The 20,968-nt window shown below is 40.1% G+C and overlaps 2 protein-coding genes across 3 annotated transcripts in view; one reads left to right on the top strand and one right to left on the bottom strand.

Annotated features, from left to right (window-relative positions):
• The window catches only part of ntmt2 (N-terminal Xaa-Pro-Lys N-methyltransferase), an 18,281-nt gene extending 12,519 nt beyond the window's left edge, over nucleotides 1–5,762 (bottom strand). The window contains exon 1 of the mRNA XM_061976415.1: nucleotides 5,505–5,762. Coding sequence (XP_061832399.1) covers nucleotides 5,505–5,703 — 199 coding nt within the window. The 5' untranslated portion in view covers nucleotides 5,704–5,762. The remainder of the gene's footprint in view (nucleotides 1–5,504) is intronic.
• A 9,546-nt stretch (nucleotides 5,763–15,308) lies between these two features.
• kifap3a (kinesin-associated protein 3a) overlaps nucleotides 15,309–20,968 on the top strand; it is a 35,127-nt gene continuing 29,467 nt past the window's right edge. Inside the window, exons 1-4 of one of the 2 annotated variants that reach the window (XM_072914625.1) lie at nucleotides 15,309–15,532; nucleotides 15,837–15,968; nucleotides 19,965–20,110; nucleotides 20,231–20,289. In XM_072914625.1, the coding sequence (XP_072770726.1) occupies nucleotides 15,492–15,532; nucleotides 15,837–15,968; nucleotides 19,965–20,110; nucleotides 20,231–20,289 (378 nt within the window). In that variant the 5' untranslated portion in view covers nucleotides 15,309–15,491. The remainder of the gene's footprint in view (nucleotides 15,533–15,836; nucleotides 15,969–19,964; nucleotides 20,111–20,230; nucleotides 20,290–20,968) is intronic. The other variant, XM_072914626.1, reaches the window with a different exon arrangement.

Below are 20,968 nucleotides of genomic sequence, written 5' to 3'. Positions count from 1 at the left end.
TTTTAACTTTACTTATAAGTGCGGGAACAGTGGTGTTCGTGTTGGAGGAGTTGTGAATGAATGAAATATGAAATCCGTGCTGCAGTCTGCAGGTGTACCTAATGTTGTGTCCCTGCAGTCGTTCACGGCTCCTCCGGCGCGAGCATTGTTGTTTTTGCACTTTTTGGCTTCTTGTTAAGTGACTTCTTTTTGGGTGGATTCGGTCTTGCACGTGGAGGGTTTGGGTGTGGGCTTTGGTTGATGTGGCGCTCCCGTCGGGGGGTGCAGTCTGCGGCGAAGGTGCCTTAACCGGCAAAAGGAGGCAGGGTTACGCGAGCCTCAGCCAGTGCGTCTTCGCAGCAGTTTTATGATTGCTCAGCACAAGAAATACACATACAGTTGTTGACAAAATACACTGTACATTATATACCTCAGCTAACTAAACTATGGAAATGTATAATATAATTCATATAGCAATACGGTCTCACTGCACAGCAGGCCAGCAGTTAGCCGAGTCATTGCGCAATCCATGTTGAGGCACTGAGTGACGTGCCTCAACTGGCTGCTGATCACCGCACCGTCTCTTCTCAGTATTTGAACGGCAAATGTGAAAATTCAGCGATTTTGAATAAAAATAATCTAAAACTGGTGAAGTTAAATGGAAAATAACTTTATAGTATAATCACTGGATAACATATAACAATTTAATTTGTTTTTTTCTTTTTAAATTTTTTTTCTTTCCATGATGGCAGGTGAGGCCGCACCTCACCTGCCTCTAGTGACCGCACGTCACTGATATATATGTATATATATATACATCCCGGCCCCCACCCATATTTTTTTAACCCAACACGGCCCCTGAGTCAAAAAGTTTGGGGAGCCCTGCTCTAGATTTTAATCTCATTCAATAGTTACATCTAAATTACTTAAAGTATACGACATTGTCAAATGATATGAAACCGTGTGTTAATCACAAAGTTTATTCAACACATACAGTAAACCTTAGGCTTAGATCAGGCTCATTAGAAAATACTAATCAAATATACTGCATAAGAATTGACTCATAAATAACTGATGAAAAATAAATGTACATACATTTATTTTGTGCTCAAATGAATAAACTCAATTAAAAATACATCTGTTTTTAGTTAAATTGACAATACAATTAAAGTGCACATGAAAAACAGTTTCCCTGGTTTATAATTTTTGCACTTAAGAAACTTCTCTGTGACTAACTCCAGACTTCTTCTATTTGTTTGATATTGTCGTTACTGCCACATGTGGTGGAGAAGTGTATTACAGCAAAGTTTTTTTTGAGAAACCGATCATTTTTGGCTGGCCCTTTTGGTGGGCGCTCACGGCCCACCAACGGGCACCGGCCCAATGGTTAAGACACACTGCTGTAGTTAGTTCAAGGCTTGTCACCGGGGGAGGAAGGTTAAATTGAGAAACTATTTCAGGCTCGACAGGAATCACAGTCAAGACGATGCAGCGAGCCAAGAGACGGACTAAAATACTCAAGAACAGAAAGGCAGAGAGTCAACTTGTCTATAGCTGAACCTTTCAGGACATATACAAATGTGATCAAGTGTAAGGATATATAAGTCATGGACATGAAGACTGTAGACCGTGCCAGGTCTAAAAATAGATTCTAGTTGACATGACATCACTGTCATGACATCACCAACGTGCTGAGTGGATGAGAAACTTCCATGAGGTGTCTATATAGACAATATGTAAAATCAAGTGCGACATCTTTATCGATTAAGTCATTTATTTTGTGTTACAGATTGAACACAGGAAGTGAACAAACCAATGTTAGTGCTATGAAACAGAAAAAGAGTAGGATGAAATATGATCTGCTTCCTCCTGCTTCTTTTTGCACATGTTGAAAAACTGGAAACAGGTGCTATACCATATTGTAACTGTATGCTACTATTTTCACCTGCCTCTGGTGTTCGGGACGCGCACCTGCTTCTAATCAGAGGACTATTTAAGCCTGCCTTTGCCAGTCAGTCGTCCTGGCGTCATTATTGGTTTCATGCCATAGTTTCGTGTTTGTTCTATGCCATAGTTAGTGCTATTGGTTTCATGCCACAGTTTCGTGTTTGTTCTATGCCATAGTTAATGCTATTAGTTTCATGCCACAGTTTCGTGTTTGTTCTATGCCATAGTTAGTGCTATTGGTTTCATGCCACAGTTTCGTGTTTGTTCTATGCCATAGTTAGTGCTATTGGTTTCATGCCACAGTTTCGTGTTTGTTCTATGCCATAGTTAGTGCTATTGGTTTCATGCCACAGTTTTGTGTTTGTTCAATGCCATAGTTAGTGCTATTGGTTTCATGCCACAGTTTCGTGTTTGTTCTATGCCATAGTTAAGGCTAGTTGTTTCATGCCACAGTTTCGTGTTTGTTTCATGCCACAGTTTCGTGAGGTTCATGTTTATAGTTTCATGTCCTAATATTCCGCTCTGTCACGACGTGGTTTTCGCTTACTGCGGGGTCATTCTCCCAGGAAGGCAAACGGACGACTCCGGACAGGACTTGCAGGTAGGAACATGATTTAATTTTAAGAAACAATCAACGAGGTACAAAACAGAAAACAACCCGAAAACAAGCGTGCCTGTCGCACGCAGAAGCTAAGGCAAAAACTTAGGACATGAAACTATAGACATGAACCTCACGAAACTGTGGCATGAAACAAACACGAAACTGTGGCATGAAACAACTAGCATTAACTATGGTATAGAACAAACACGAAACTGTGACATGAAAACAAATAGCATTAACTATTGCATAGAACAAACTTGAAACTGTGGCATGAAACCAATAGCATTAACTATGGCATAGAACAAACACGAAACTGTGGCATGAAACCAATAGCATTAACTATGGCATAGAACAAACACGAAACTGTGGCATGAAACCAATAGCATTAACTATGGCATAGAACAAACACGAAACTGTGGCATGAAACCAATAGCACTAACTATGGCATAGAACAAACACGAAACTGTGGCATGAAACCAATAGCACTAACTATGGCATAGAACAAACACGAAACTGTGGCATGAAACCAATAGCATTAACTATGGCATAGAACAAACACGAAACTGTGGCATGAAACCAATAGCATTAACTATGGCATAGAACAAACACGAAACTGTGGCATGAAACCAATAATGACGCCAGGACAACTGACTGGCAAAGGCAGGCTTAAATAGTCCTCTGATTAGAAGCAGGTGCGCGCCCGGAACACCAGAGGCAGGTGAAAATCATAAGTAGCCATGGTAACTAAAACAAACTCAGGTGTCAAACAGGAACTAAAATAGTCCAAAACTAACAGAACATAACAAAAACATGATCCGGCCCACGGATCATGACACTATCCCGGTATTGAGCACTTTCTAACGGATAAGCCACAGTAGCCTCGGCTATATACTGTATATATATCCATCCATCCATCCATTTTCTACCGCTTATTCCCTTTTGGGGTCGCGGGGGGCGCTGGAGCCTATCTCAGCTACAATCGGGCGGAAGGCGGAGTACACCCTGGACAAGTCGCCACCTCATCGCAGGGCCAACACAGATAGACAGACAACATTCACACTCACATCCACACACTAGGGCCAATTTAGTGTTGCCAATCAACCTATCCCCAGGTGCATGTCTTTGGAGGTGGGAGGAAGCCGGAGTACCCGGAGGGAACCCACGCAGTCACGGGGAGAACATGCAAACTCCACACAGAAAGATCCCGAGCCCGGGATTGAACCCAAGACTACTCAGGACCTTCGTATTGTGAGGCAGATGCACTAACCCCTCTGCCACCGTGAAGCCCGTGTATATATATATATATATATATATATACACATACATTTCAAATTATTATTTGTAGCGATTGTTAATAGATTAAAACATATATATGTATTTATATATTTTTTTTTTAAAGGGGTCATATGATGATTGTCCTTCTTTTAAAACACATCCTTGTGGTCTACATAACATAACAATGATATTAATGATGATTATTTGGGGAAATTGTTGCATAGATATTGGTATAAATTTAAAAAATAATAAAAATATCATTACAAAAAAGACAGAAGACATAAAGAGAGTAGAAACATACTCCATACAGCTGAGGAACTATGTATTTGATTCCTTGTTGATTGATTATGTATCCTTACAAAGATAAATGTAATTATCATTGTTATGATTGATTTCAACATGAAACACGACATAATATTAGACTGAATTAAAACTTTATTGTGGAAATGAAAATATACGTATATATACTACACTGTAAAAAAAAAATTCTGTAAAAAAAACGGTCATCTACTGGCAGCTATGCCTGCCAAACGAAAACAATAAAATTAAAGTAAAACATTGTAAACCAAATAATGATCAAAAACATTATATTTACAGAAATTTTCATGAAACGTTTTGTGGAAAAATATCCTAATTTTACAGATTTTTACTAAATTATTAAGATCAACCACCTTTCATAAAGTGACGATGCAAACAGTTCTGCAGAAAAATACCTTTATTCTACAGAGTTTTTCCAAATTATTATGATCAAACACCTTTGATGAAGTGACAATGCTGGCAGTTCCACAGAAAAATACCATTGTTTTACAGATTTTTTCTGAATTGTTAAGATCAACCACCTTTAATAAAGTGACGATGCAAACAGTTCTGCAGAAAAATACCTTTATTCTACAGTTATATTGTTAGTATGGACATAGACTTTTGTATAACAAGCTACATATTTAATGAAAGATAATTACTGTAATTAGGGACCGCAATGTCCCTTTGGTACAAAGGACCCTATTGGATTTCGTGCGTTTTATTATTATAATTATTCAAAAACAAAAACCTCTATGTATGTCTCACTTAGACCTACATTTCATATATTGACAACCCCCAGCAAAAATCAACAGGAAGTTTGCAATTCCCCCTTCAAAACAAAAGTTTTGTAAAAACCGGTCACCTTTTTTCAAACATTATCTCCTCTGAGCGCGTTTGTCATGTCGGCTTCAAACTAGCACAGGAGAGAGATCGAACCCTTTTGATTAAAAGTTGACCAAAGAGTTTTAATTGCTGCTCCGGTTTGGATTTTATGTGCCGTCAAAGTCGGTCCCGTCCATCGCTGCTTGCAGCTTTAATTTTACATGAATTTGAAAGTAATTTAAGAAAACAGAAAATGCTATGTATAATTAATTTGGTATTTTTCTGTAAAAAAAAAAAAAAAGAAATATACATAGTTTGTCATTACTGGCATATTACTTAAAATAACAGGCGGATTGTTTATTTACAGATAATTTCTTCAATTCTACAGTTTTATAAACTATTTTTAAAAAAATAGAAAAATTACAGTAGAAATTTAGAGTAAATTAACCATAAAAATAGGAATTTTTTTTACAGTGTAGATGACACGAGTACATGAATTATTATTGAATGAATTATTCAATGCATTTGAGTGGTGGAGCAATGCTACTTGGACCGGTGGAACTTTAAGGGACCATCTCACCCAGAGGGATCTTCTCCAGCAGGTAGAGATAGCTGGCAAAGAAGTCGGTCCTCATGGTGTGGTGCAGGTGGAAGGACATGCTGTGGCGGCACATCGAGTCGTCCGTCTTTTTCCAGCGATCCTTGAAGGCTTGGTGAGCTCCCTTGTGCTCAAAGTTGGGTGATGAGCTGTCATTACCGCCTTCAAGCGGATTCTCCATTGCGACCGCGGCCCTGGAACCTTGATCCGTGCAGGCAGAGCCAACCTTTTCCTTCGGGCCGTGGCTAAATGTGCAAAAAATGTCGTATGTTTAGCGCGGATGTCGCCTGGTAGAAGACCACGCGGTGCTAAGCGCTGCAGTCCACAGTGGGAAGCCTTCAGGCTGCACATTCCACAGGATCCACGGGGTCATAAGTCTTCGCTGCCATATAATGTGACACCTAAAATTGGCACACGGCTCATGTTTGAACAGTCACCTACAGTATAATGACTGACTTGTGTCATCTATTGTCCTTCATAATCTGCTTAATGTCATTTTTTTTCATCGTCCAAGATGTCAGGATTTAACACTTTCGAACACATTACTGATGATGTAACTGTGATGTAATGCATTACTCATTACATGTGACAGCTTGGTTGGTCTTTTCTGGTAGTTTAGCCAAGTCATTTGCAAAAGGTAAACATGGTAGGCTATTGGCTACAAGGAGCTTGCAGCTACACAACAGCTAAGCACATACTAATAATAAATGTCTTTAATTTAGTGCTTCTCTCCGCCGTGACTATAAATAGTATACTTTGTCTATAAAAATGTTGTAAGTGCACCTTTGCATAACATTATATCCTTAACATTAAAGACAACAAAAGAGAAAGAAATATAGATCAACTTGCCACCAATGTTGGGACTAACGCGCCATTACTTTCGGCGGTAAATAGTAATCTAACGCGTTATTTTTTAATTTCAGTAACTCAGTTACCGTTACTACATGACGCGTTACTGCGTTATTTTACGTTATTTTTTATGTAGTATCGGCTAGACACTGAGAAGATCTGAGTGTGTTTTATTGGAGCGCTGCGGAAGAGGCGACAAGGAAGAGGCGCGCCATGCGGTGTCTGTGTGTATGTGTGTGTGTGTGGGAGGGGGCGTCGCCGTCTGTGTTTACTAACAAGACATGGCGAAGCTCGAAGCCGAATTTCTTAACATGGAGATATTCTCACTACTTTTCTATTGTCGACCACAAAGAAAAGAACATTTTAGTTAAATGTAAGTTGTGCCTTGGATCAAAGACCCTATCCTAGCAATTCAAATCTGCTGAAACAGCTACAAAAGCCACATGCTTTGACGAAGCTAGTAAAGAGAGACACACTTCACCTCCTAAGCAACAGCGGCTGGATTTTAACGAGGCACTGCGCACTGAAGGTACACACACTCTGTCAATTCTCTTATATACTGTTGCTCTTTCATTCTAGACTTCTAGAGTGTTTGATTATCACATCACTCTAAATGTATAGACTATAAAGTTCACAAACATAAAGAGAGATGCTAGTGGGCCAGGCCAATCTTTCCTTATCTCTAAACTAAAACTGGGGAAATGTGTAGAGTTTTCTGGGCTTCAGACATGATTTTATTTCAGAATTCCTTGAGAGAAAAACGCCTGGTCAGGCTTTGTGTATGTAGTGTGTGCCTTCCTTGCTTTACAGCTATGTTGTTATTATGCTGTTTGTTACTTATGTATGTTATGTTGCAGCTATTTAAAATAGTTTTGTCAATTTGTTCTGGCCTGAAACAAATTGGCCCTTTGAAACATAGCTTTGTCTTTGTGTGTTGTATGTAGACCACATTGCTTAGCAGAGTTCAGTGATGCAAATGAATGTCAAGTTGATCAACAGATTGTATTATTCTCCAGTGCAATAACAGTACTGAAATGAAGGCTAAAAGGGCATTAAAAGCCGCCTTAAAAAAATAAATAAATAAATAAATAAATTAATTTAAAAAAAAAAATATATATATATATATATATATATAAAACTAAATAGTTACTTTTCACAGTAACGCATTACTTTTTGGTGTAAGTGAAACTCCATTGTACAGGATGGGAAGCAACATGAAGGTGTTTCTGTTTCTTTCATGTATTGTAATCAACAGAAAGATATTGTTTTAACCCAAGGACTACAAAGTGGAGAGAAGGCAGGATCTGCCCAAGTTCCAGACAACCTCTTTTTGAACCTCCTTTTTCCACTGTTTGACGAACCTCTTTTTTAACTCTTTTTACGACCTTTTGTTTTGAACTGTTGTAATCAAAGGCGATGGCTGTTTACGACCTCGTCCCTTAGAAGCAGCTGTTGCCATGTGGTCAGAGAAAGTCCAAATAAGGGGGGAGGCGTACAATTTTTCGCCAGAGCGTGCTGAGACACTGTACAAGGGTACAGTGTCCGTGCGTCTCTCCTCTCTGTTTAATTCTTTGCTTCTTGTCTTGTTTAATAGATGTCATCAGTGTTTGAACCTGATACTTATTGTTGCTGTTAATGCTCATATCTGCTGTACAGATTTACTTTAGAAAAGATAAGTTATTCCTCTTGTTGCCTTATTTGTATTTGACTTTATTAAACGTTTGAGTGGAATTTTATTAAACTAAACCAGCTTTCTTTAAAGTAATATATAATTTTTTATCAGAGCTGTTATTTATATTATGGAGAAATGTAATTAATCATAGAACTGGCACCCAATGTTATTAAAAAAGAATTGATTTTGAATCGAGAATAGTTTTGATTCAAGAATCGAATCGTTACCCTAAAAAATCGAATTGCATTGTGTGGTGCCCAAAGATTCCCAGTCCTATCACTTACTGTACAATGTCTGCTCTCACTGGGATGCCGACTGATGGGATGTTTATATATTCTCATTTGGATGAAGAATGACTCAAAATCCTTGCAAAGAAAAAAAAGCTCCCATTGACTCCATTGTAACCATAGTTTTATTTACACTTACCGTATTTTTCGGAGTATAAGTCGCTCCGGAGTATAAGTCGCACCGGCCAAAAATGCTTAATAAAGAAGGGAAAAAACATATATAAGTCGCACTGGAGTATAAGTCGCATTTTTGGGGGAAATGTATTTGATAAAAGCCAACACCAAGAATAGACAAGGCAATTTAAAATAAATAAAGAATAGTGAACAACAGGCTGAATAAGTGTACGTTATATGAGGCATAAATAACCAACTGAGAACGTGCCTGGTATGTTAACGTAACATATTATGGTAAGAGTCATTCAAATAACTATAACATATAGAACATGCTATACGTTTACCAAACAATCTGTCACTCCTAATCGCTAAATCCCATGAAATCTTATACGTCTAGTCTCTTACGTGAATGAGATAAATAATATTATTTGATATTTTACAGTAATGTGTTAATAATTTCACACATAAAGTCGCTCCTGAGTATAAGTCGCACTAAACTATGAAAAAAACTGCGACTTATAGTCCGAAAAATACGTTCTTTACAAGTTAAAATGCATTAAAAAAATGCATCTGTCTTCTTGGCTCTCATAATGATTGTGAACGATAGGCAAAAAAAATGTGCGATTCCCTTTCAAAGACAGCGTAAGTCCATTCCAGACGGTTAAGAATAAATAGGAACGTGTTTTTCATACCTACCATTGTTCTCTGATTGACTAATTTCACTTGATCAAGACTTTCCGAACATTCCGAGATACAAAATAATACAAGTGTATATGGTTTGTGCTCATATTATATCGGATCAGTATCAGACTCAAGGCACCAAAATCTTACCAGAACATTCCTACTGGTTGTTATTCTAACCACATGACTTGTTGTTTTTACTTAGTTTGTTTACTGCTGTTGTTTGTTTGTTTCCGTAACAAACTGATTTTGTACATCATTCAGCAAAAAAAAAAAAAAAAAAACTAGCCAGCAGGCCGTCACGCACTGCTGCAAACAGTCTAAAGTTTGACCCATTTGGCACAAGAACCACAAAGAAAGGCTAGAATTCCCATTCTCATTCACGCTCAACTGTGTGTAAGTTTATATGAGAGGAATTAATAGATACACGACTTCTAGAAGTGTCCCCGAGCAACACAGCCACTCCAAGAAGGGTTAGGGTTTTAGGGCGTGTCTCTAAACATAACAGAAAATATACACGTCATACTTACTTTTACTAATACACAACATATATGTATCACTCCTACAAAATAAATGTCAGCTATCAAGCTGACTGACATGTTTGACAATTTGCAGTATGTTGTTGATTTCTCACAGCAATCATTTTCACGTGATTATTTATTTTAGATGAATAGAATTCTTCACCTGTCATCAGCCTAACTAAATTTAGACATCAGCTGCCACATTTGACTGCATGTTGCTGACATAAGCATATTCCAACTGCGGCATATTATTACTGCTCCTATTCAAATTAAAATGCATATTAATCTGGTTTGTTGATAAATTGCTCATTAATTTGTTTTGTTTTGTTAGTAAAATGCATATTAATTTGGCTTGTTTTGATTTTAAGATGCACTTTAAGAGTGTTTTGTATTTTAATATTTGTTTTACATTAAGTATGCTAATAGAGGGGAGTGCAACAAATTTTCAACTTTTTGACAAGTTTTGTCCAAAAGTTTGGACACACCTTCTCATTCAATACGTTTTCTTTATTTTCATGACTATTTACATTGTAGATTGTCACTGAAGGCATCAAAACTATGAATGAACACATGTGGAGTTATGTACTTAACCAAAAATAGGTTAATTAACTGAAAACATGTTTTATATTCTAGTTTCTTCAAAATAGCCACCCTTTGCTCTGATTACTGCTTTGCACACTCTTGGCATTCTCTCCATGAGCTTCAAGCACACCTGTGAAGTGAAAACCATTTCAGGTGACTACCTCTTGAAGCTCATATATGTACATATTTATATACATATATGTACATATACAATATAAATAATATATTCATACTCTTATTAATGATTTTTTCCCCACAAATTGGTAGATAAATGTTATTTAAATCAATGTCAAAGTAAAAATAGAAACAAGTAGACACATATGTTTGTGGGAAAAAGTTTGCAATTGCAGTACAAATGTTATGCCTGGATGAGAAGAACAAATGTATTTGGCAAAGAAAATATATAAAAAAATAAAATATAAATATATATGTATATATATATACATATAAATATATATATATATATATATATATATATATATATATATATATATATAAATATATATATATATATATATATATATATATATATATACATGTGTGTATATATATATATATATATATATATATATATACACATATATATATAATAATATATAATAATATATATATATGTATATATATATATATATATATATATATATATATATATATATATATATATATATATATATATATATATATATATATATATATATATAAAATAAAGGTAAATATAGTATGTGGGGTCCTTTTAGCCTGCATCTTGAGTTTTGTTGTCCCGCAGCATATTGTCAAAATAAAAATAGTAAATAAAATAATAAAAACAAAAAAACAACAGTAAAAATTTGAGAAAATAATATATACATATATATATATATATATATATATATATATATATATATATATATATATATATATATATATATATATATATATATATATATATATGTAATGTAATGTAATGTCCATCCATCCATCCATCTTCTTCCGCTTATCCGAGGTCGGGTCGCGGGGGCAGCAGCCTAAGCAGGGAAGCCCAGACTTCCCTCTCCCCAGCCACTTCGTCCAGCTCCTCCCGGGGGATCCCGAGGCGTTCCCAGGCCAGCCGGGAGACATAGTCTTCCCAACGTGTCCTGGGTCTTCCTCGTGGCCTCCTACCGGTCGGACATGCCCTAAACACCTCCTTAGGGAGGCGCTCGGGTGGCATCCTGACCAGATGCCCGAACCACCTCATCTGGCTCCTCTCGATGCGGAGGAGCATCGGCTTTACTTTGAGCTCCCCCCGGATGACAGAGCTTATCACCCTATCTCTAAGGGAGAGCCCCGCCACCCGGCGGAGGAAACTCATTTCGGCCGCTTGTACCCGTGATCTTGTCCTTTCGGTCATAACCCAAAGCTCATGACCATAGGTGAGGATGGGAACGTAGATCGACCGGTAAATTGAGAGCTTTGCCTTCCGGCTCAGCTCCTTCTTCACCACAACGGATCGATACAGCGTCCGCATTACTGAAGACGCCGAACCGATCCGCCTGTCGATCTCACGATCCACTCTTCCCTCACTCGTGAACAAGACTCCGAGGTACTTGAACTCCTCCACTTGGGGCAAGATCTCCTCCCCAACCCGGAGATGGCACTCCACCCTTTTCCAGGCGAGAACCATGGACTCGGACTTGGAGGTGCTGATTCTCATCCCAGTCGCTTCACACTCAGCTGCGAACCGATCCAGTGAGAGCTGAAGATCCTGGCCAGATGAAGCCATCAGGACCAAATCATCTGCAAAAAGCAGAGACCTAATCCTGCAGCCACCAAACCGGATCCCCTCAACGCCTTGACTGCGCCTAGAAATTCTGTCCATAAAAGTTATGAACAGAATCGGTGACAAAGGGCAGCCTTGGCGGAGTCCAACCCTCACCGGAAACGTGTCCGACTTACTGCCGGCAATGCGAACCAAGCTCTGACACTGATCATACAGGGAGCGGACCGCCACAATCAGACAGTCCGAAACCCCATACTCTCTGAGCACTCCCCACAGGACTTCCCGAGGGACACGGTCGAATGCCTTCTCCAAGTCCACAAAGCACATGTAGACTGGTTGGGCAAACTCCCATGCACCCTCAAGGACCCTGCCGAGAGTATAGAGCTGGTCCACAGTTCCACGACCAGGACGAAAACCACACTGTTCCTCCTGAATCCGAGGTTCGACTATCCGGCGTAGCCTCCTCTCCAGTACACCTGAATAGACCTTACCGGGAAGGCTGAGGAGTGTGATCCCACGATAGTTAGAACACACCCTCCGGTTCCCCTTTTTAAAGAGAGGAACCACCACCCCGGTCTGCCAATCCAGAGGTACTGCCCCCGATGTCCACGCGATGCTGCAGAGTCTTGTCAACCAAGACAGCCCTACAGCATCCAGAGCCTTAAGGAACTCCGGGCGGATCTCATCCACCCCCGGGGCCTTGCCACCGAGGAGCTTTTTAACTACCTCAGCAACCTCAGCCCCAGAAATAGGAGAGCCCACCACAGATTCCTCAGGCACTGCTTCCTCATAGGAAGACGTGTTGGTGGGATTGAGGAGGTCTTCGAAGTATTCCCTCCACCGATCCACAACTTCCGCAGTCGAGGTCAGCAGAACACCGTCCGCACCATACACGGTGTTGGTAGTGCACTGCTTCCCCTTCCTGAGGCGGTGGATGGTGGTCCAGAATCGCTTCGAAGCCGTCCGGAAGTCGTTTTCCATGGCTTCCCCGAACTCCTCCCATGTCCGAGTTTTTGCCTCCGCGACCGCTGAAGCCGCACACCGCTTGGCCTGTCGGTACCTGTCCGCTGCCTCAGGTGTCCCATGAGCCAAAAGAACCCGATAGGACTCCTTCTTCAGCTTGACGGCATCCCTCACCGCCGGTGTCCACCAACGGGTTCTAGGATTACCGCCACGACAGGCACCAACTACCTTGCGGCCACAGCTCCAATCATCCGCCTCGACAATAGAGGTGCGGAACATGGTCCACTCGGACTCAATGTCCAGCACCTCCCTCGTGACATGTTCAAAGTTCTTCCGGAGGTGGGAATTGAAACTCTCTCTGACAGGAGACTCTGCCAGACGTTCCCAGCAAACCCTCACAATGCGTTTGGGCCTGCCAGGTCTGTCCGGCATCCTCCCCCACCATCGCAGCCAACTCACCACCAGGTGGTGATCGGTAGAAAGCTCCGCCCCTCTCTTCACCCGAGTGTCCAAAACATGAGGCCGCAAATCCGATGACACAACTACAAAGTCGATCATAGAACTGCGGCCTAGGGTGTCCTGGTGCCAAGTGCACATATGGACACCCTTATGCTTGAACATGGTGTTCGTTATGGACAATCCGTGACGGGCACAAAAGTCCAATAACAAAACACCACTTGGGTTCAGATCCGGGCGGCCATTCTTCCCAATCACGCCTCTCCAGGTTTCACTGTCGTTGCCAATATGAGCGTTGAAGTCCCCCAGTAGAACGAGGGAATCACCCGGGGGAGCACTCTCAAGTACTCCCTCGAGTGAATCCAAAAAGGGTGGGTACTCTGAGCTGCTGTTTGGCGCGTAAGCGCAAACAACAGTCAGGACCCGTCCCCCCACCCGAAGGCGGAGGGAAGCTACCCTCTCGTCCACCGGGTTGAACTCCAACATGCAGGCTCTGAGCCGGGGGGCAACAAGAATTGCCACCCCAGCCCGTCGCCTCTCACTGCTGGCAACGCCAGAGTGGAAGAGAGTCCAGCCCCTCTCGAGAGAACTGGTTCCAGAGCCCTTGCTGTGCGTCGAGGTGAGTCCGACTATATCCAACCGGAACTTCTCTACCTCGCGCACTAGCTCAGGCTCCTTCCCCCCCAGCGAGGTGACGTTCCACGTCCCAAGAGCTAGCTTCTGTAGCCGAGGATCGGACCGCCAAGTGCCCTGCCTTCGGCTACCGCCCAGCTCACATTGCACCCGACCTCTATGGCCCCTGCTATGGGTGGTGAGCCCATTGGAGGGGGGACCCACGTTGCCTCTTCGGGCTGTGCCCGGCCGGGCCCCATGGGGACAGGCCCGGCCACCAGGCGCTCGCCATCGTGCCCCAACTCCGGGCCTGGCTCCGGAGGGGGGCCCCGGTGACCCGCGTCCGGGCGAGGGAAATCTGAGTCTCGGTTCTTGCATTTCCATAGAAGTCTTCGAGCTGCTCTTTGTCTGATCCCTCACCTAGGACCTGTTTGTCTTGGGAGACCCTACCAGGGGGCATGGAAGCCCCCGGACAACATAGCTCCTAGGATCATTGGGACACGCAAACTCCTCTACCACGTTAAGGTGGCAGCTCAGAGAGGAGGTAATGTAATGTGAAAAAGCAAACATTTTTATACAACAACATATAATATGACAAAAATTATTATGACAAAAGAAAGTTGAAATTATGAGATAAAAAGTCGAACTTATAAAAAGATAAAATTTCGACTTTAATTCTTATCTCATAATTATGACTTTTTATTTCATAATTATGACCTTTATCTAATAATTTCAACGTTCTCATCTACCAAAATTACGATGTTTTATCTTATAATTATGACTTTTTATTTCATAATTATGACCTTTATCTAATAATTTCAACGTTCTCATCTACCAAAATTACGATGTTTTATCTTATAATTATGACTTTTTTATCTCATAATTCGACTATCTTATCTCATATTTACGACTTTTTATCTCATAATTATGACTTTTTATCTCATAGTTTCGACTTTTTTAGTTCATAATTATGACTTTATATAATAATTTCGACTGATTTATCTCAAAATTTCGACTTTTATCTCATAATTTCGATTTTTTTTTTAGCTCATAATTTCGACTTTTTTAGCTCATAATTATGACATTTTATCTAATAATTTCGACTGAATTAACTCAAAATTTCGACTTTTTATCTCATAATTATGACTTAACGTTGGGGTTTTTTTTTTTTGTTCCCTCGGCTTCCATAGCAAAACAAAAAAAATCTACAAAAAATGGCGTCATGTTCATCGTCATAAAACACGAACTACATAGAACGTAAAAATACATATTTTTTTTACAAAGTAAACACATATGAGTTTTAGTTCCCTTTTGAAAACGCTACGATGGATTTGACCGAATATACCATCCGGTTGGCGACCACACCTGATCACGTGATTTGATCACGTGACCTCCCGCAGCGTTCTGATGCTGAGTGGATTTTTACATCCGAGAACACAATCATCGGTTACTCGATGCTCCAAAAATACCTTCGTTTGTTGATTTTGTATCAAAATGGAAGGGTTGCCGGGCGGAGATCCGCGCTATCTCAAAAGGTAAATCATTGCTAGTAGCATAGCTTGTTAGCTGTTAGCAAACATCCATTCACATTCTAGAACATTCTAGCATATTCTAGCACGGTGGTCCGCTGTGCCAACACCTAACTACAAATAAACACATTTGTTATTACGGTAACGCTGAAATAGCGAGTAAAACAGTACTATTAAGTACTAATAAACAGTGGTAGCATTATAGCATACAGTACATTATACAATGATGCATAATGGCTATGTCCACATTGTGTTGCAATGTAATAATAATAATACAGTGGGATGATGTTTATGTATTTGACCATGGCAGGAAAGTGAAGGGATGCACGCTGGATGTCCACCCAACTGAGAAAGCCATTGTGGTGCAATATGAGGTGGAGGCAATGATACTTGGAGAGCAGGGCAATGCCATGGTTGGAGGACGCAAAGAGTGTCACAAAATGTAAGCACTTTTCTTCCAATATTCATTTCCACCCTACAAGTTGTCCTGTCATTGAGTTGTCATTGTTCGCAACCCTACTTACGATACAATTGATTGTCTCCGTATGCATGTGGAGGAGCAATCGCATTCATTAGAGCAGTGTTTTTCAACCTTTTTTGAGCCAAGGCACATTTTTTGCGTAGTAAAAAATCCGGAGGCACACCACCAGCAGACATCATTAAAAAACGAAACTCAGTTGACAGTAAAAAGTCGTTGTCGCAATTGTTGGGTATGACTTTAAAGCATAACCAAGCATGCATCACTATAGCTCTTGTCTCAAAGTAGGTGTACTGTCACCACCTGTCACATCACACCCTGACTTATTTGGAGTTTATTGCTGTTTTCCTGTGTGTAGTGTTTTAGTTCTTGTCTTGCGCTCCTATTTCATTGGCTTTTTCTTAGGGATGTCCGATAATGGCTTTTTGCTGATATCCGATATTCCGATATTGTCCAACTCTTAATTACTGGTACCGATATCAACCGTTACCGATATCAACCGATACCGATATATACAGTCGTGGTTTTAACACATTATTATGCCTAATTTGGACAACCAGGTATGGTGAAGATAAGGTCCTTTTTAACAAAAAATAATACAATAAAATAAGATAAATAAATTAAAAACATTTTCTTGAATAAAAAAGAAAGTCAAACAATATAAAAACAGTTACATAGAAACTAGTAATTAATGAAAATCAGTAAAAATAACTGTTAAAAGTTAGTACTATTAGTGGACCAGCAACACACACAATCATGTGTGCTTACAGACTGTATCCCTTGCAGACTGTTTTGATATATAATGTAGGAACCAGAATATTAATAACAGAAAGAAACAACCCTTTTGTGTGAATGAGTGTAATTGGGGGAGGGAGTTTTTTTTGGGTTGGTGTACTAATTGTAAGTGTATCTTGTGTTTTTTTATGTTGATTTAATAAATTAAAAAAATAAAAACTGATACCGATAATAAAAAAAACGATACCGATAATTTCCGATATTACATTTGAAAGCATTTATCGGCCGATGATATCGGCCCATCTCCACTTTTTCTATTTTTTGGTATTTTCCTGTAATAGCTTCATGTCTTCCTTTGAGCGATATTTCCCGCATCTACTTTGTTTTAGCAATCAAGAAGGTTTTAGTTGTTTTTATCCTTCTTTGTGGGGACATTGTTGATTGTCACGTCATGTTCGGATGTACTTTGTGGACGCCGTCTTCGCTCCACAGTAAGTCTTTGCTGTCGTCCAGCATTCTGTTTTTGTTGACTTTGTAGCCAGTTCAGTTTTAGTTTCGTTCTGCATAGCCTTCCCTAAGCTTCAATGCCTTTTCTTAGGGGCACTCGCCTTTTGTTTATTTTTGGTTTAAGCATTAGACTCAATTTTACCTGCACACTGCCTCCCGCTGTTTCCAACAAAGCAATTAGCTACCTGCTGCCACCTACTGATATGGAAGAGTATTACACGGTTACTCTGCCGAGCTCTAGACAGCACCGACACTCAACAACAACACATCATTTGCAGACGATAATTACCGGTTTGCAAAAAATATTTTTAACCCAAATAGGTGAAATTATATAATCTCCCACGGCACACCAGACTTTATCTCACGGCACACTAGTGTGCCACGGCACAGTGGTTGAAAAACACTGCATTAGATGACTTGTCTTCATTCTGGCTCAGTCTACACCGGACACCAAATCTTTTTTTTTTTTTGCCATTAAGTGAATCAGACGGGATATTTTTGCCAGTCTAAGCGCTCCAAAGTGCTTGAAAATCTGATATTTTTGCATCAGATTTGGGCCACGTCAGGAGGTAGTTCGATTCCGTTTGGAATCTTATCTTTTCAGATGTGACTGCAGTCTTCAATCAATCAATCAATGTTTATTTATATAGCTCTAAATCACAAGTGTCTCATAGGGCTGCACAAGCCACAACGACATCCTCGGTTCAGAGCCCACATAAGGGCAAGGAAAAACTCACAACCCAGTGGGGATGTCAATGTGAATGACTATGAGAAACCTTGGATTGGACCGCAGATGTGTGTGACCCCCTCCCCTCTAGGGGAGACCGGATGCAATGGACGTCGAGTGGGTCTAGCATAATATTGTGAAAGTCCAGTCCATAGTGGATCTAACATAATAGTGAGAGTCCAGTCCATAGTGGGGCCAGCAGGAGACCATCCCGAGCGGTGACGGGTCAGCAGCGCAGAGATGTCCCTGACCGATGCACAGGCGAGCGGTGCACCCCGGGTCCCGACTCTGAACAGCCAGCACTTCATCCATGGCCACCGGACCTGTGTCCCCCCCTCCAAAAGGGAGAGGGGGGCAGAGGAGAAAAAGGGGGTCTATTTAAAGGCTAGAGTATACAAATGAGTTTTAAGATGGGACTTAAATGCTTCTACTGAGGTAGCATCTCTAACTGTTACCGGGAGGGCATTCCATAGTACTGGAGCCCGAATAGAAAAAGCTCTATAGCCCGCAGACTTTTTTTGGGCTCTGGGAATCACTAATAAGCCGGAGTTCTTTGAACGCAGATTAATCGCATTTTGTTTATAGTTAACTCAAAATTAGTTGCGATTAATCACTGATAGATATGATTTTTTATCATTAATAAGTGTACCAGACAGATACTTTTCAAGTTTTAACACAATGACTGGACACATATTTTGCTGTAACGGAATGTGTTTTAAACATTCTACTTTTTTAAACCGCTCAAAACAAAACGGACAAACACGCTTTTAATGAAAATAATAACATAAAATACCTGCCGTGCGTCGGTTTCTTGCCAGATTTTGTGTTTTGTTGGAATACAAAATGTGTAATCCTGCTGTAGAAGCACTTGCATTCAGAGGAGCAGCTACACTTTCGTGTTTAGATACCAGTTCCACGCATTCTTAACAGAAAATGTTGACTGTTGCGATCACGCTTTGATTGTCCAAAAAGTTTGGTAATGCCATCCATTCATTTTCTACCGCTTTGTCCCTTTTGGGTTCGCGGGGGGTGCTGGAGTATATCATACCAGTTTCTTGCATTCTTAACACAAAATGTTGACTGTTACGACCACGCTTTGATTGTCAAAAAAAAGTTTGGTAATGTAATCTGTGATATTTCTACCTGAATATATGCTTCTGATATTCTGTACATTAGATGTTGTACAAGTTAATGGTCTACATATTGCTGCATTGCAATGTTTTAACCTTTTCTATTTATTAATAACGTGTAAAATTCAGCCTGCTAATCATTCTGTAATTGAGGACTCGACCAGAACATGTTATAAAACAATTTACACAATATTTCAGCCAGCCAGAACCTGCCAACCAGATATATTTTAATAATGTAGCATTTTCTTTGTCCATTTCTGCTTGCTATTTTGCCGCTTGTGGCTCATCACTAATTAGTGAACTGCTGAGGGTCAAAAAGGACTGTGTGCATTAATCGCCCTTTTAAAAAAAAAAGTAACTCTGGAGGAGCGATTGCAGTACAGTACACTACACTACACCGCGCGCGTCCATGTGAGCACATGTTTGTGTCATCCATCCATTTTTTACAACTTTTTCCTTTTATGGGTCACGGGGTGCTTGAGCCTATCCCAGCTGCACATGGGCTGAAGGCAGGTTACACCCTGGACAAGTCACCACCTCATCACAGGGCCAACACAGAAAGTGTATCGATTATCAGCCCAATTCCCCAACTCACACACACGCATGCACAAGTGCACTCAAATGTAACTGTAGAGGAGCAATCGCAATGCAGTGGGCTAAGCACACATGTACATGTGAGCACGTTTGCGCCTCTAAAGCTGTAAACCTGAAGTGAAACACTGTGATATTTATTTTATTTTGAATGCACTAATTGAATACAGTAGTTTAAAGTGTGGTCCATTGGTGCAACCTTGGGTAAAATCTTTGATTTGAATGCACCAATTAAATACAAAAAGTTTAATGAGTTTTTCTCCTCCCCAGCATCCGTCTGAAGAGCTTGAACTCCAATACGGACACGTCATCGTTGGCTCGGAAAGTGGTGGAAGAATGTCATTTGATTCACACTTCTAAACTCAACGAAGTTGAACAACTACTCTTCTATCTCCAAAACCGCAAACAGACAAATGGTAATGAAAAGATGAATTGTTGACATCCCACTACCAACTTTTCCCAATAAATACAACTGTGATACAATCGTCCGACCCCTTAATGATGGCAATTTTTCCCCTTTTTTTTGTCTTTCACAGATGACCAAGACAAAAAACGTATGTCCCCAAGAGATTTTGCACCTTATGCAGGCGTCGAGGTAATGATGAGCGGAGGTTTGTTTACCGTATTTTTCGGACTATAAGTCGCATTTTTTTCATAGTTTGGCCAGGGCTGTGACTTATGTGTGAAATTATTAACACATTACCGTAAAATATCAAATAATATTATTTAGCTTATTCACGTAAGAGACTAGACTTAAAAGATTTCATGGGATTTAGCGATTAGGAGTGACAGATTGTTTGGTAAACATATAGCATGTTCTATACGTTATACCGTATTTTTCGGAGTATAAGTCGCACCGGAGTATAAATCGCACCTGCCGAAAATGCATAATAAAAAAGGAAAAAAACATATATAAGCCAAACTATGAAAAAAACTGCGACTTATAGTCCGAAAAATACGGTAGTTATTTGAATGACTCTTACCATAATATGTTACGTTAACATACCAGGCACGTTCTCAGTTGGTTATTTATGCCTCATATAACGTACACTTATTCAGCCTGTTGTTCACTATTCTTTATTTATTTTAAATTGCCTTTCAAATGTCTATTTTTGGTGTTGGGTTTTATCAAATAAATTTCCCCCAAAAATGCGATTTATACTCCAGTGCGACTTATATATGTTTTTTCCTTTCTTTATTATGCATTTTCGGCCAGTGCGACTTATACTCCGGCGCGACTTATAATCCGAAAAATACGGTAAACAGAAAGAAAA

The sequence above is a fragment of the Nerophis lumbriciformis genome, linkage group LG14 (assembly GCF_033978685.3).
Source record: "Nerophis lumbriciformis linkage group LG14, RoL_Nlum_v2.1, whole genome shotgun sequence".
NCBI lineage: Eukaryota > Metazoa > Chordata > Actinopteri > Syngnathiformes > Syngnathidae > Nerophis > Nerophis lumbriciformis.
Note: the sequence above shows the minus strand (reverse complement) of the source record. Positions and strands in the feature narration are given on the sequence as shown.